The sequence below is a fragment of the Mus caroli genome, chromosome 14 (assembly GCF_900094665.2).
Source record: "Mus caroli chromosome 14, CAROLI_EIJ_v1.1, whole genome shotgun sequence".
NCBI lineage: Eukaryota > Metazoa > Chordata > Mammalia > Rodentia > Muridae > Mus > Mus caroli.
The window spans coordinates 47963180-47978559 of record NC_034583.1 but is presented as its reverse complement, the minus strand read 5'-3'; the positions used below and the strand labels follow the sequence as shown (position 1 = coordinate 47978559).

At 35.5% G+C, this 15380-nt stretch overlaps 1 protein-coding gene across 3 annotated transcripts in view; it reads left to right on the top strand.

Annotated features, from left to right (window-relative positions):
- Pspc1 (paraspeckle component 1) overlaps positions 1–15380 on the top strand; it is an 82498-nt gene that overhangs the window by 47290 nt on the left and 19828 nt on the right. Inside the window, exons 7-9 of one of the 3 annotated variants that reach the window (XM_021181553.2) lie at positions 3024–3081; positions 6106–6275; positions 8282–9123. The exons of the other annotated variants lie outside the window; for them this stretch is intronic. Of the exons in view, the coding sequence (XP_021037212.1) occupies positions 3024–3081; positions 6106–6275; positions 8282–8467 (414 nt within the window). The 3' untranslated portion in view covers positions 8468–9123. Of the gene's footprint in view, positions 1–3023; positions 3082–6105; positions 6276–8281; positions 9124–15380 lie in introns of those variants that run through there. 3 annotated transcript variants of the gene reach the window in all.

Genomic DNA, 15380 nt, shown 5'->3' with positions numbered 1-15380 from the left:
CCATTTCTGAAACTTCTTGCCCTTCTAGTTGATGAGCTTGAGGTTCAGTGAAAGATTCTGCTTCAAAATAAAAAGCTGGTCTTGGCATGGTGGTGAGTGCTTTTAGTCACACGCACTCAGGAAGAGGTGGTCTGATACCTATGAGTCTGAGGCCAGCCAAGGTTACATAGAAAGTTCCAGGCCAGCCAAAGTCTCAAAAGCATGGTGTTGCACTGTGGTAATCCTGGTACTCAGGCAGCAGAAGCAGGAGGATTTATGTGAGTACATAACAAGTTCTAGGATAGTCAGGTCTAAACAGTGAGATTCTATCCCTATTCCTGGGGTAGAATAAAAACTGGAAAGGGATTGAGGAAGTAAGCCCAGCATTGACCTTGGTTCACCATGTGCCATAAAACACATAGGTCGTTCTGCCTAACAGGTTTGAATTTCTATTTTAAAATTTGAGTTTTTGTTGTAGTTTTATTTTATTGGAAGGAAATCTTGAATCCTGTGTGTTTGTGTGCATGCACATGAGTCTGCATGAATTAATTTGTATCACACAAGTCCAGGTACCTACAGGAACCAGAAGACGGTTCTAGTTTCCCTAGCTGTTATGAGCCACCCAGGTGTGTGCTCAGAAATGAAACCCCGATCTTTTTGCAAGAGCAGTAAGTGCTCTTTAAGTGCTGTGACCCATCTCTAGCTGATATTAAACAGTTATATTTCGTCTTAGGTTTCTTCTTTTTTTTTAATATAGGTGTCTTTGTGAGTATATGCCATGTATGTGCAGGTAGGTATCTTGGAGGCTTGGGTCCATCAGATCCTTTTTTTTTAAAAAGGGGATTTATTTTTATTTGTATGAGTACCCTGTCGCTGTCTTCAGACACACACTAGAAGAGTGCTTCAGACCCCATTACAGATGGTTGTGAACCACCATGTGGTTGCTGGGAATTGAACTCAGGTCCTGTGGAGGAGCAGTCAGTTAACTGCTGAGCCATCTCCCCAGCCCATCAGGTTCCTTGGTACTGGAATTAGAGTTGGCAATAAGGTGCTGGGTGCTGGGAACTGAACTTAGGTCTCTGGAAGAGCAGCAGTTGCTTTTAACTATGATCCATTTTTTTCTGCTTCCTATTAAAAGTCTGTTGGGATGTTGGTTACAGTTTTTTCTGTTTGTATGTTTTCAACCTACACTAGAATAATTTTGTAAAGTAAATAATTATGGTCAAGAAAATGTTATCCTTTTTTCTATTTTAAAACATATTAAAGGCTCAGCTCTTGCCTATCCTCTTGAAGCTCTTGAGTTTTATCTCCAACATCATTAAGAGAACTTAATGGCACACGGTTGCGAAGTTGTAGATAGATGGTATTCTGGAGTCTCTTCAAGGTTATAAAATGACCATGCTAAAAGCTTTGTTTCCTTTGCATTTTAGTAGAAGTATCTGGAAAGTAACAGCCTGAAGACCCAAGGAAATTTAATAATTAACATGTTTAAAGTGTTTGCCATATGATGTTTGGTTGGTTATCATTTTGATCTTATGATCTTCCTTTTTTTCGTTTTGAGAACAGGATCTCATATACCCCTACCTGACTTGCCTGCACCTCACAGAAATACCTGTTTCCCTCTGCCTCCTGGGTGTGCTGGGATGAAAGACATGCTCCACCATGGCCAGCTTTAGACTTAACCTTTTCTTATGTTAATGATAGTATCTATTAATAAGCAAATTTTATGAGAAGGCAAAAAAACATCCTTCTAGGAAAGTTGAAAAATAGCTTTTATGGAGGTATTGTGTTTGTATCTTCTAAATAATGCAACGAAACATTTCTTTTGTTTGGAATATAACTTTGTTCATTATACATTGCTTTTGTTAATGTTCTATTAAAATATATATTTCGTTAGACTAAGTGGGCAAGACTTTGCCCCCCTCATGCCTATGCCAGGGGATCTGGCCATGGACTTTGTGCTTGGTAGAGCTTCTCTACCATTAAACCTCTCTCTCTGCAGAGGTCTTTGAAAGCAGTCACTCATGAATGCCATTTATTCTTCCATTGTAGCATTTTATGGCCTTGGTTTTGTATGGTGTTCAGTGTTATATTATTTAGTTTACTAAAATTTGCTTTTATCAAAAATAATTGTGTTTCATTCAGCTATGGATTGACTTGAAACATTCATTGATACTTTTGTGTCTGATTGCTTTTCGTGATTTGGACACTTAGTACCTTGGTTCAGGTAGTGTTGCCATTTCATTGTTATTGAGTGATTTCACACAGATTTCATTGGTTTAATTTTGAAGTAAGTCATAGTAAACAATTCCTATGAAGTAGCTGCTGTAATGAAATTTCAAAAGTTCTTAATTTATATAACCCGCCTCTTGCGTTATAATTAACTTCTACAATGCATCATTTCAGAACTTGGTAAATGAAAAAGAATTTATTTATGTTTTAAGTAAAACAACTGCTTATTTAAAGGGAAGCAATATTGCATAAAATTTTTATAACTCCTTGTGTCTACTGAAAGAGTTAGGGTGTATCTGTAGACCATAGGTGGAATTGTACCTGGTTAGTTAAATAAAAATCAAGACTCCTTTGTTTGTTTTATATAATGAAAACCGCCTGTAACTTTTAAGACTTTAATAACTTGTAAGTTAAATATAATTGACCTTAACTATTAATGCTCAGTTTTTCTCTGATACAAGGTCTAGGCAAATGTCTCTGGAGTAGCAGCCTTACCGAGTGATGGAACATAGTTTGGGTCATGTGGTATCTAGTCTTCCAGTGTAACCTGGAGATTCTAAGCACTTAATGGGTATTAGCTTTGGATGCTTGAAGGGTTGGTGGTGGTGGTGGTTGTTGTTTTTGTTTTGAATTTTGTTTTTACTTTTTGTTTCCTCTCTCCTCGTATTCTTGTTAAATAAATATTGTTGGAAAATTTCAGAATTTTTAATGGACAGTGATATCCCAACTCACTCTTTTCTGTTTGATTTTAGATGGGAAATGTCAAATCATAAGATGGATAGGTTGACTCTGACAACTCTGTTTACTTACAGAGAGAACAGGAAATGAGAATGGGTGATATGGGTCCCCGTGGAGCAATAAACATGGGAGGTAGGGATTTGAAGCAAAAGACTTATAAAACTTACTTGTAATTCTTTTGGGGACTGTATGCTGGTTTTGGTATCTATATGCTGAGAAACTAAGTCATGCAAACAGTTATAAAGGTGATATCTTTTTTAAAAATGAAATAAAAGTGTATCATAGGAAGAATATTTTACAACTCAAATATGGTTTGATATCATCAGTGAAAGAAGCCTCTTAGCTAGGTTTTTCTACATGGCGAGACAAGTTTAATCATAGTGAGATATAAATACATTGCTGCCATAGTGCAGAAATCAAGTTTCCTTTTACCTCTGATGCTGATAGTTTTTGAGTTATTTTCAAATGATTTTAAAATTTCTATTTTAAATTTGTTTATTGGTTGTTTTTCTTTGAGGTCTAGGCTTTTTATTTATATTACAGAATATTTTAAATGTTTTCTTTGGTTACAGTATTTAGTATGAAAGTATTTTTCAAGAGTCTTCAGTGGCTTGTTGAGGAAATAAGATGTTATGAAGGTAGTTATATTAAAATTTTCACCATTGTATAGTGAAATAGTGTTGTGACCCAACGAGAAACTATGTTGCATATGATGGTTCTTATTAAAAACATTAAAATTTGAACTGGCATACTTTAATCATTTGCCAATAATGATACATGTTTCACTTTTATATTAAATTGTCCCACCGAAACTTCTCATGAAATTAAAGTCTGTATAATTCAGATGTACACGCTGTTTGAATAATTACACTATTAGAATAGACAATATATACCGAACTCATATGTTCTTAAAATATGTAGAGTATTAGATAAAACTTAAACAAGGAATGTGTTCATGAATATTTTCTGTGAGTAGCTCTTAAAAATTCTTGTCCTTTCAGTTATTTTAGTCAGGTAATATAGTTTATTACTGTCCTTCTGGTCACTTTCCTTGGCCACCAAGGTGTACTGACTAGCGTTTATGGTATGCCAAGGAAGCATGGGACTGTGGACCCAACTGTGCAGTTAGTGCGCAGGCACAGGGGTCATTAGTGTAAGCAGATTTTATATAATGGGGAGGTGGCTCTGTAGTTTTTTCATAGTAACTTTTAGGTAGTATATAAGACAATAAATATAGTTTCAGGGCAGTTAGAGGAAGATACAATTAAGTACAATTTCAAAGACAGATATAATTATTTTCATTAATATCAGTATCAAACGTATTGTAAATTTTTAAGCAATTTCTGATAGTGCACATAGATCTGGAAATGTTTTTTCATTGGATTAAAAACTTTATGAGGAGAATATGCTTTAGAAATTTAGACTTTTATACTGTTCCTTAGAAAATTATAATCTGTTAGTAGTTATTCTCCTAAAGTCTAGTCCATCTCTTTAATCTTCAGTGTTAGACTATAGCTTGATGGCTTATTGCAGTCCTTATTCCGTTGAATTGTTACAACTGTCGTAGCACATCAAGCTTTGTAAATGGGGCTAGAATTTGTAGCTTAGTGGTTGTGCTCAAGGCTTTGTATTCACAACCACATATGACCTATTGATAGTATGGCAGCATCATTTTTTGATGTATACCAGTGTATATATCAGATACGTATGTACCGGTATTATTTTACATATTCTGACTTGTATTTTATCTAAGTTATGTACTATTATAAAGAAGGGAGCCATGGTAACTCATACCTATAGTTCTGTCATGGAAGATACATTAGGCAGGAGTATGTGACAGCTGACAGCAAATCACACTAGGCTACAAACAAGACCTTGTCACCCAGTCACTCTCCTTTTAAAAACAGTGAGGGGAAAACAGTACTTTTCTTTTCAGGAAAGCTGAGCTAAGATAAGAGGGCTTGTAGATGTTACCGTCTACCTTTTGTCTCTATTATCTTTGTCTCTATTATATATAGCCTTCAATATTGAGGAAGTAGACATTTTCAGCTTAAAGTGCTGATTATTTAAATAGAATGAGTTGGGATTAAGAAAACTATTCCTTCCCTTGACATTGCTTGTTTCTGGAATTAGAGTTGTAAGAGCACAGCAAGGCCGTGATGGACTCCTGAGGAGTGCTACTTCCTTTTGCTGCTCCTTAGCCTTGACACTGTAGAGTGTTCAGCTGCAGTCGTCATTGTTCCATGGACTTAAATACACCAGTGTTTTATATGTGTATTTAAGAAGTTCAATTCTGACTATTTGAAAACTGGCCTATATAATGTAGAAGAGATCTCTAAATTGGCATCAGTTTTGAGTTTGAATTTTTATGATTGAAAGGTACATATACTTTTTAAATAATCAATTCCTTTGAAATGTTTTACTTGAGACTACCATATATGTTACAGGACAGCTCAGACAACACTGTGATATGAAACAGGTGCATATCTTGATGGCCAAATTAGAAGCATCATTGTCTCCCTGTCTAAAGTTGTCCTTGTTAGAAGTAGGCACATAATCATTTTATCTGTTTGCATGAACAGTGTTTTAAAACATAGTTTCATCCTAGTGTTTTGGGCTTTTTGTTTTAGATTATATATTTTAATATAAAATTGAAAACCATTCTTTGATACGTTTTTAAAGTATTTAGTACTTATATAAAGCCAAGTGATTAGTTTACAGCTGTCTTTGTGTGATTATCTAGAGTAATTTTCCTTAATATTTATTATTTTTTATATGCTAATATTTTTATTAGCTCTGACTTTAAGGGAAAACAAGTTGTGTTTTTTAGTGACAAACCTTTACTGTTTATTAAAGCTCATAGAATGTAAAATTATTCAGGGTCATTTTCTTTAATTATAAGCTACACCTAATATTACTGATTTTTGAAACTTTTAATATGATAGTTCCAATGGCTCTAAAAAATTGACATGGCCATGTAGGCTTGTTTTAGTAATGAGAATTTTACTGTGTATATGATGTTTATTGTTGATGGTTAGTTAAGGAAGGAAAGTTATTTTGATGATAATCTTGTGTATAGATTTGAATGAATTGTACAGTTTTTAATGTTCACTGAACTAAGATAGGACAGCTCTAAGTGTAGATTGTTTTGCATAGATGCATTTAGCCCAGCACCTGCTGGTACCCAAGGTCCTCCTCCAATGATGGGTATGAATATGAACAACAGAGGAACTATACCTGGCCCACCAATGGGTCCTGGTCCTGCCATGGGACCAGAAGGAGCTGCAAATATGGGAACTCCAATGATACCAGATAATGGCGCAGTGGTAACGTATCACTAAAATTTTTTTGGTTATATTTTGTAAATAAGCACTTTGCTGCCTCAAAGATAACTTCACACTTAATATAACGTGGTATCATTACTTTTGGTAGTATGAATGTACAGCCAGTGAAGAGGAAGCGACTTTGTTAAATTTCAATTTATTAGAGACAATTTTAAAGTGTCTTAGTATTGCCATCACCACTTATTCTTCTTCCTCAATAGAGCGCATGTCTCACTACAGTTCTCTGCAGTGCGTTTAACTCCTGTCCGCCAGTGAATGGATGCAAGGCTAAATGTTTATGATTGCGCTTTTTCTGTGTAGACTATTTACCCTAGAAACAGAACTCTACTGTGTGTGGAAAAAAACCAAGCTTTAGTTTTGACACATCTCCTTGTAATGATTTATTTCAAACCATTTCTCTTTGTTGACAAAAAGTTGATAAAATTTTAGTTTTTCAAAACATTTTAAAGGTTTACAGTTGTATGTTTAGTATGACTGCTGATGGCTTTTATTACTAAATTTAATATGTACAAATTTTTGATCCAGGAGTGTGAAGATACCTTTGTGTGGCTAAAACGTAAAGATTGATTTTCTCTGTTGTAACGTCTGTCATCTTTACATACCAGTTAGCTGGACAGATGACTCTTGCCACCTGTGTCTGACGCTTTCTAGTAGAACTCATTTCTTCCTCAGGTGATGGTTGTTTAAAGTTCTGAAAAAGAAAATTGGTGACCAGATTTCACAAAGGCTGCTTGGTTTTGGGATTACCATCCTAAAGGTTAGCAGTCTACCGATGGCTAAGGAGGAAATGCACTGGCAGTTAATGTAGACGGGCCATCCTTTTTACACCCATGGGGATCAGAGAGAGATTAAAAGGAAGGCATCGTTCATTGTAGAACTGAAGAGTAATACACTGGTCTTGATATCATTTTCAAATCTATTGTTTAAGGAGGTAGAGAGGCAGGGTCACAGTATCCAGGACAGAGAGATGGCACATTAAGTGGTCAGTGCCTTTGCGCCTTTAAGAGAGGCAGCATTTATATAGTGTAATCCCTGAAACTTGAAGTATGTTGGTTCAATTTCTCTTCCGCATTTAATCATTAGCAGTAACATAGACATTATTGGCTGTATTCCTATACACTTTCCTAAAATTGTAAATTTAATTTAAATGTCATTCTTAGGGTTTTTTTTTCCCTTATTTATGCATTTATACTTCTTAAGATTGACCTTTGTAAAGTTTCAAAGAATAAATGACTCAGATATTTAATGTGCTTTTAGTTATTCATATTATTAAAATGATTCTTAAAACATTCTGTTTTATTACAACTAGCCTTTAAAGGAGCACTTCATGTGTCTCCATATTAAATCCCTGAGTTTTGTGTTGTTTCTTAATGCTTTGTTTCTTAAAAGCATTGATCATTGAGTTTGTAGAATGTTTACTTTTAAAACAGTATGATGCAGCTCCTCAGTGTACATCTCTGATTTCTTTTTAAAAAGTTTCTTTCTTACCAGGCCTGATGAGACATGTTTATATTATAGTCCCAGCACCTGGGGGCAAACGCAGAGACAGAAGAGCCCTGAGTTAGAGGCCAGCCTGGGCTGAGTAGATAGAGACTCCAACTCGGAACAAAATACATTATTTTTTACTTTCCATCCTCGGTTCATGCAGTGTAAACTTTTTAAAAAGGGATCAGAGTGGTGTTCTAGGCTGATTTGGCATAAGGAGGCATTTGCTTATGTCAGAATCAGTTCTTTCCATGAAATGGAGCATAGCATTTGCAATTTGTAAATCTTCAGATGCTGCTTATTATTATTATTATTATTGCTACTACTACCATTTTTAAAAACAGGAACTAATTAACTTGCTCCTTTCTTCCTTCTATGTTTGATCCTGACTCTGCTGGACTTTCTGCTGAACTTCCTGACACCACCACTTGGGATTTTGCCAATTTTTCTTGTCACTTTTATTTTGGCGTGTTCCAAATGGACTTTATTATATGTGACTATAGCACAATGATAGGTTTCCCCAAGGACCTCCTTCCCAGATGGGTTCACCCATGGGAAATAGAACAGGTTCTGAAACTACCCAGGCACCAATGAGCGGTGTAGGGCCTGTAAGTGGTGGTCCTGGTGGCTTTGGTAGAGGGAGTCAAGGGGGCAATTTTGAAGGCCCTAATAAGCGTCGGAGATATTAAGTAATGGTTCATTCCTGACTGTTTAGAGAAACATTCAATGGTATGCCTTTACACCATGTCTGTTACTTGGGAGAAATGGTTTTACTGTTAATGTATGTAGACTAAAGTTTTTCTTTTGTAAAACTTGAGGGTTTTTTTGTATTTTCTTTATTCATAAGCTTTGTAGATTAGCTTGGTGAAAAAGATGCCCATCATTGTGAATGTTGAAAAGTGTTTGTGACCTTAGCTAACGATAGCTATGTGGCATTATTATTAAGTCTGTGTAGTTACTTAATCTCAATAAAGAAACGATTTTGCCTAATTTAAAATGTTCTTAGTGGTATTCCCTCATGACCTTACAAAACTTGCTATGGTTGCTTTAGCTAATCCTACCTATTTAAACGTGAAGATGACTTTGCTTTTCTGTTTGTTCCTGTAGCCCTTAAGTCAGACTGTTAGTGAAAGCTGATGTCAATAAGGGATACATACTGTAGTATACTAGTGGGTGGGAGGCATGGGGGTTGAGACTGTATAAACCATAGATCCTGTGTAAGTTAGAGTTGTTGCTTACATTTCATATAGAGTCTCACTATTCATATATTCTGAGAAAAGTTATTGAGGCTATCTTTGTTCTGTGCTGATTTTTCCAAATAAACCTTTTGAATCTTAAAAAAAAATGTTTGAAAGTAAATCTCTTTTGCTTATAAAATAACTCCTGGTTTTAATCTTTTGCCATCATTCATTTACATTTCCCCCAGTTATCACTTTAAGAGTTAGTGTTAAGCTTTATCCCAACCAACCATACCGACAGAGTGTTGGCAGTGAAAGGAAGGTGTGGCCTCTTATTCCTAAATACTAGGTCAGCCACTTAGCATTTCCTGTTGTTTTCCATAAATGTTTTAGAAGGTAGTGTAACTGATGTATTGGAATATTTCCATTTTGTTACGTCTGTCCAGTAAACCCCATGTGATGTTAGTACTGTTCATTTTTGAGGAATATCCGTCCAAATGCACATTCCCCCTTTTTCCTCAGCCTTGTAAGGTCTGTGACAGATCCTTCTTGGAAATACAGTTTTGAACTTCCCTTTTTGGTTCTTGAGAGAAAGTGATGCCATATTGTAATGTTCCTTCTCTATTTATTTAAAATTTCAATATGTGTGTGTGTGTATATATGTGTACATTTATATAAGTATATGGGGTCTCGTATTTGAATATCCAGTTGCCCAACCCATGGTCGTGGCAGGTGGTTTCTCTCCTAACATTTCCATGTATTCATACATCGTCCTCTTACAGAATACCTCTCTGAAGAGCAGCACACATTGCGGTAGATTTTGTTTATGTTTTTCTACCTGGCTTTTGGGGAATAAGCTATAATTTGGAAAGATGTCTTCAGTCAATCAGAAGTCTTACATAAAAGCAATTGATTATAAAACATGATTGAGATGTAATCTTTGGTACAAAATCTTTTATTTTATCATTATGTGTTTCTACTCCTTTTATGTGCAGCAGCAGGGTGGATATATTTTCTAAAAACTTGGAATATTCAGAAACTTTGTTTTTAGTAATTACTTAAATGATTTTGAGATTTAAAAATAAGAGGCAGTCTAATTCCCATTACATATGTGTCAAGAGTATAAGCTGATGGGGGGAGTGCACTTTGTTTTAACTTGTTACATTATTTTGGGAATGAGTTCTTAAATTCAACTTTAAGTGATTTAAAAACAAAAACAAAACATTTTCAACTGTCTTTCCAGTCCAATCCTTCAGCAGCAGTTTTCACCAGTGTTTTTGATTTAGTCCTGAATTAAGATTTGGAGAAGCTCAATCTTTTTTGTTTATACCAAGCTGCCTTTGTCCAAGGCTGTGATGATTGTGTTGTTATTTAAGAACACTGAGTGACCCTAATCTCCTCAGAGCCTAGTGTCCAGGCTCAGCTCTAGCTCCAAGACAAGAGTCTACACAGCCTTTTCTACATCAAGAAAACCCCGTTGCAGTGCTTACCAAGGTTTCTCTGATAGAAGTCAGCTTCTGAGGGACAGTGGAGTGGAACATCATGACCGTCTAGCTATTCAGTTCTTAGTGGCTTTGTGAGTTCTCTAACTTCACAGTTCTTTTATTCAGGATTTTTAATTTCATTAATTAGCATTCCATAGATGATTTGAATATCATTTGCTTAATAGTAGGAAAATTCGTAAAAAATAATAGTTCTGGCTTTTCTGATTTAGTGTGACATTGTCCTATGTACTATTATAATTCCTACAGAAGTTAACATGCCATAATTTTATTCTTATAATAGTACTACAGTCTTATTTCTTTTCCTGTCTTGAAATAATCAATTTTAAAATCTTGAAGAATTCAGAATGCTCGTGCTAATTGTAGTTAATAATCATATAATAAAGAAAAATCTAATTTTATAATTGTTTTATTGGAATTTCCTGGTTTTATTTTCTAAGTCAACAAATTGATTTTTTTTTCTTCCTGTCAGATGTGGGTTTTTTTGTTTGTTTTTAAGGCAAAACCTTGGATTATCTGTATTTTGTAAATTTTCACCTATTCTGACATTTGTGGGCATTTCTAGAAATCTATGTTCAGTACCATTCAGTGAAATAACAAATATTTGTTTTAGAAATGTCATTACATCTGGGGGATCATCTTAGCTGTGATTGACATTTAATAGCGATAGGATTTATGGACTAGGACAAGTCTTTGGCTCTTGTTTACCAAACACTAAATTATAACTTAAAAGTTTATTCAGAAATACTTGTTGAATACTATAGTATCTTGGTATTTATATGTAAATCTTCTATTAAGTATCACTGTGAATGGCTAATAACAGCACACTAACAGTTACAACATAGATTATGAATGAGGGAAGGAATGCAAATGTGTTATTCAAATGAATGAAATTTTATGAAAACTATGATCAAATATGTGGTTAAACTTTAAATGAATTGAAGTTCAGAATCAGACAGTACTAGCCAAAACTAAAAGCTCTTAATCCTTTGTTACTGCTCTAGATGCTTTGGGACCTAGGAAATGGAGCTGAATGAAGTCCACAAAAATCACACAGTGCCAGCTTTGTTCAGTGCATCAGACAGTTTATACTCAGAGGGTTCTGAAGAGTCACATGAGTAAAGTGTATAGGCACATGGAGAAGCTGCAGACAAGCTACACTTGCCAAAACGTGCTTTTCTGTAGAGGACTATAACAAACAGCAATGACCAGCTGTGGTAGATAATCTTGAAGTCATTCCTGTCTCCTGCACCTAGGGGGGATGAAAGCACATTCCAAGAAAAATTTTGTGTTTTTAAAGAAAATATGGTTACAATATTCTTATCTTGGTTTTTTTGGGGGGGGGGATTTTCTCAAAAGCAGTCAGAATTCTCACATGACTCCACTCTTGAACTGTGTTCTAACAACCCTTAGCTCCATAGCTGGTTATAAAAGGCCAGTTTGGGATATACGAAACTCTGTCAAATATGTGGAATATGTCCTTATAGGGTAAATTGAGGCAGCTTCCTGAAGATTCAAGTGATAGTTAAATGTTGTGTGTATAGTAATTGTGTTAAGGCCTCAAAGATAACCCACATATAACCTTAACGTTGACAGGGTGGCTCATTGAATAGAAGTCTCATGGCTTGAGTATCAGCCACTAGATTCAAGCACTAGAATCCACGTGGTGGAAGGAGAGAACCATCTCTGCCAACTATTCTCTGACTGTGTGGGGACATAAGACGAAAACCCCCAAGTACCACCACTAAGAGAACTAAAACCTTAATTTTTTTTTTCCAAAATCCCAAATTCTGTCAAATAGGATGCACATAACTGTAATCCTGGCTCTCTGGAGACTGAGACAAGAGACTATTTTAAATTGAAGGCCAGTATCAACTATTTTGCTGATCCCAATCAGCCAGAGTAACAGGATAAGAAAAGGCCATGCTGGGTCTGTCAGGGTCAGGGTTGCTCCAATAAGGCCCTGGATTCATTCTCTAGTACCACTGATGGAAAGGGGAAAGCAGTGGGTATTTGTCTCTTGAGTTACAAATGTTACTTTCTAGCTAAATATATAGGTAAAGCTTCTTCTTTTTGGGAGGGTGGGGTGGAGGGAAACAAATAGATGTAGCTAACTTTTTACATACAGCTCCTAAAACTATAAACATTTTAAATCCAACTTCATAGAGTATATTAATTTGTATGTCAAATAAAATGTATCCCAGTATGAATTTCTTTTATGTTTACAGAAGTTGGAAATTGTTTTATGTATCATCAACACACTTTCTGTGTGACACAAGCATAATATTTTTTTGTTGTGGTGGTTTGTATATTACTAAATAGTCATTAAACTTCATCTGGGCATTGTTAGAGCAAACCTTTAATCCCAGGGAGGCAGAGACAGACAGATCTGAGGTTGGGGCCAAGCCTGATCTACAGAGCAAGTTCCAGAACAGCCAGAGCTGCACAGAGAAACTCTTGTCTCCCCACAAAAACATCAAATAAATAAATAAAATAATGCCTTAAACTGTGAATAAAGACTCTTAAACTCCAGGAACTGTTGACTTTTCGGTAAAACTATTTCTAGATTATAAATACCTCAAAAAGTTTTTTTTTAATTGTTTTGCGTTTAATGACTTGGTTAAGTTAATGCTCTATTGTTTTATATTTTGTTTTCCTAGTGAATAACAGAAACAACCTATTTCCAGGTCCACGTTACTGAAATTTTCAGTATAGCCAGTATTGAGCTATAAATTCACATTGAAAGTAGGTCCCTTCAAGCATATTCTTGAATGGTTTGAATTAGCCATTGTTGCTTCTGCTCTCCTCTCTGCAAGAGATATTTTGTCAATTAAAGATGACTAAATCAGAGTTGTTTATCAGTGTGCCTTTCTATTTTATTTTAAAAGACAACTCCTGGGGCTCAGGAGATAGATCAGTGCTTAAGACTTTCATTGCCTACTCTCAGAGAGGACTGGTTCAAATCCCCCACATCAGGCTGATTATAACTGTATTTAACTCTAGTTCAAGAGGATCCATTTCTGCCCTCTGTAGTCACCGGCTCTACCAGGTACACAGACATATATGCAGGCAGTATACTCATACATACTAAATAAGAGGTATTTATCTTATGAGACCTTATTAAAAAACAAGCTAAAGGCTACTTAATGTTTACAGTAGTGCTTTATCATGTAGACCATTAACTACTTCAGTTCCTATGAGAGTTTCAGATCCAATGTTAAAGAGTTGGGTAGAATTAAGTTCAAGCACACTTAATTTGAAAAAATCTCTTGTTCATTTTCCTATATTTTAAAATTCAGTCAGTAGGAAAATGTATAGAGCCCTTTCTTAAAGTATGTAAAATTTGCTTATTGAGCTCTTTTTTTTTTTTTTTTTTTTTGGTTTGGTTTTTCGAGACAGGGTTTCTCTGTATAGCCTTGGCTGTCCTGGAACTCACTTTGTAGACCAGGCTGGCCTCGAACTCAGAAATCTGCCTGCCTCTGCCTCCCGAGTGCTGGGATTAAAGGCGTGTGCCACCACGCCCGGCATTGAGCTCTTTCTTAAATTTAGTAAAAGTTGCATATTGAGCAATTTTAATAATGTTAACAAAATTTTTCTGGTCATATTGTGAAAGACCAAAGTCACACAAAATTATGTATTGATTATATCATGTAAGGTGCATACATGCATTAGTGTCAAAACTTAAAGCCACATCATTATGTTCCATGTTTTTGTGGTACGGGTTTAATAATCTGTGCTCTAGCCTCTTTTATGAAAAAAGACTTATATTTATCAGTCAACCAGGCTAAATAAGGTTTTCATGTTTCTGGGTTTTCAAAGAACTATGTAAGTCTATGCCTATTAACTTTGTTTTTCATGTTACCTATATCTTAATTTTCTTATGTCTTTGTAAATAATTGAGTTTTTAAAGTTATGTAATCTCCCGCAAAATACATAAAACTTCTGTTGTATGTATTTTGTCAGTAATTACAGCTCATTTTTTTTCCTGGGTATTTTCAATTATTAGTTTTTTTCACAGGTTCTTTTAGACTTACATGTTAGCAGATATGTTTATGGATCAGACATATTAGACTGAATCTCAGCTCCTTCTTGAATCAGCAGTTTCTGAACTTTTTGGTCCTAGCATTACTAATAATTTGCCTGGAATTTACTTAACTTCTGCTAATTCTTTGAACCGGTTAGAAAATTTTGCACATACCTAGGTTTGAGTATTGTATACATATAATTTTAGACCTAACAATTTTGCAGAATAAAAATGATCATGGAAATAATTGTTTACACAGGATGTTTTCTTAACCAGACAGGTGCTGGGAAGATGGCTAAGGCATTAAGAGCACTGGCTGCCCTTACCGGATGACCCACCTTAACAGCTCATAGGCAACTGTAACTCCAGTTCCAGGGGATCTGATGCCTTTTTGGCCTCTGTGAGCAGTGGGCTGTAGGTGGTACACAGACAAAGCACGTACATAAAAATATACTTCTTTGTAAAAAGATAAATCTGTGGAAAAATTGGGTCCTATGTGGGAGAGCAGCAATGATTGTCCCTTTAAGTCAGTATTTTTCAGACTTCCAGACAAGTCTAGAATCTCTGTGAGGCTCCTTCAATACAAATTCTGTTCTTTCCACTGCATGCAGATTTTTATTTTTAGTGAAACCAGAAACAATGAACATTGCTTTCTACCAAGTTGTCATGTGATATTGATGCCAGTGCTTTGAAGACCACACATGGACAGAAGAGGTACAGGGCTGACTGGGAGAGTACATGGCACATGCACCTGTCCCTGGATTAAATCCCTGGCACCATCTAAAAATTCACTTTTTGGTTATAGCTTAATGTCCCAGTTTATTGTAGGCTGTTTACGATTCCTGTCCATTGCACCCCGAATGACTCCCCTAAGTATGTTTAGCCTGTGACAGTTAAC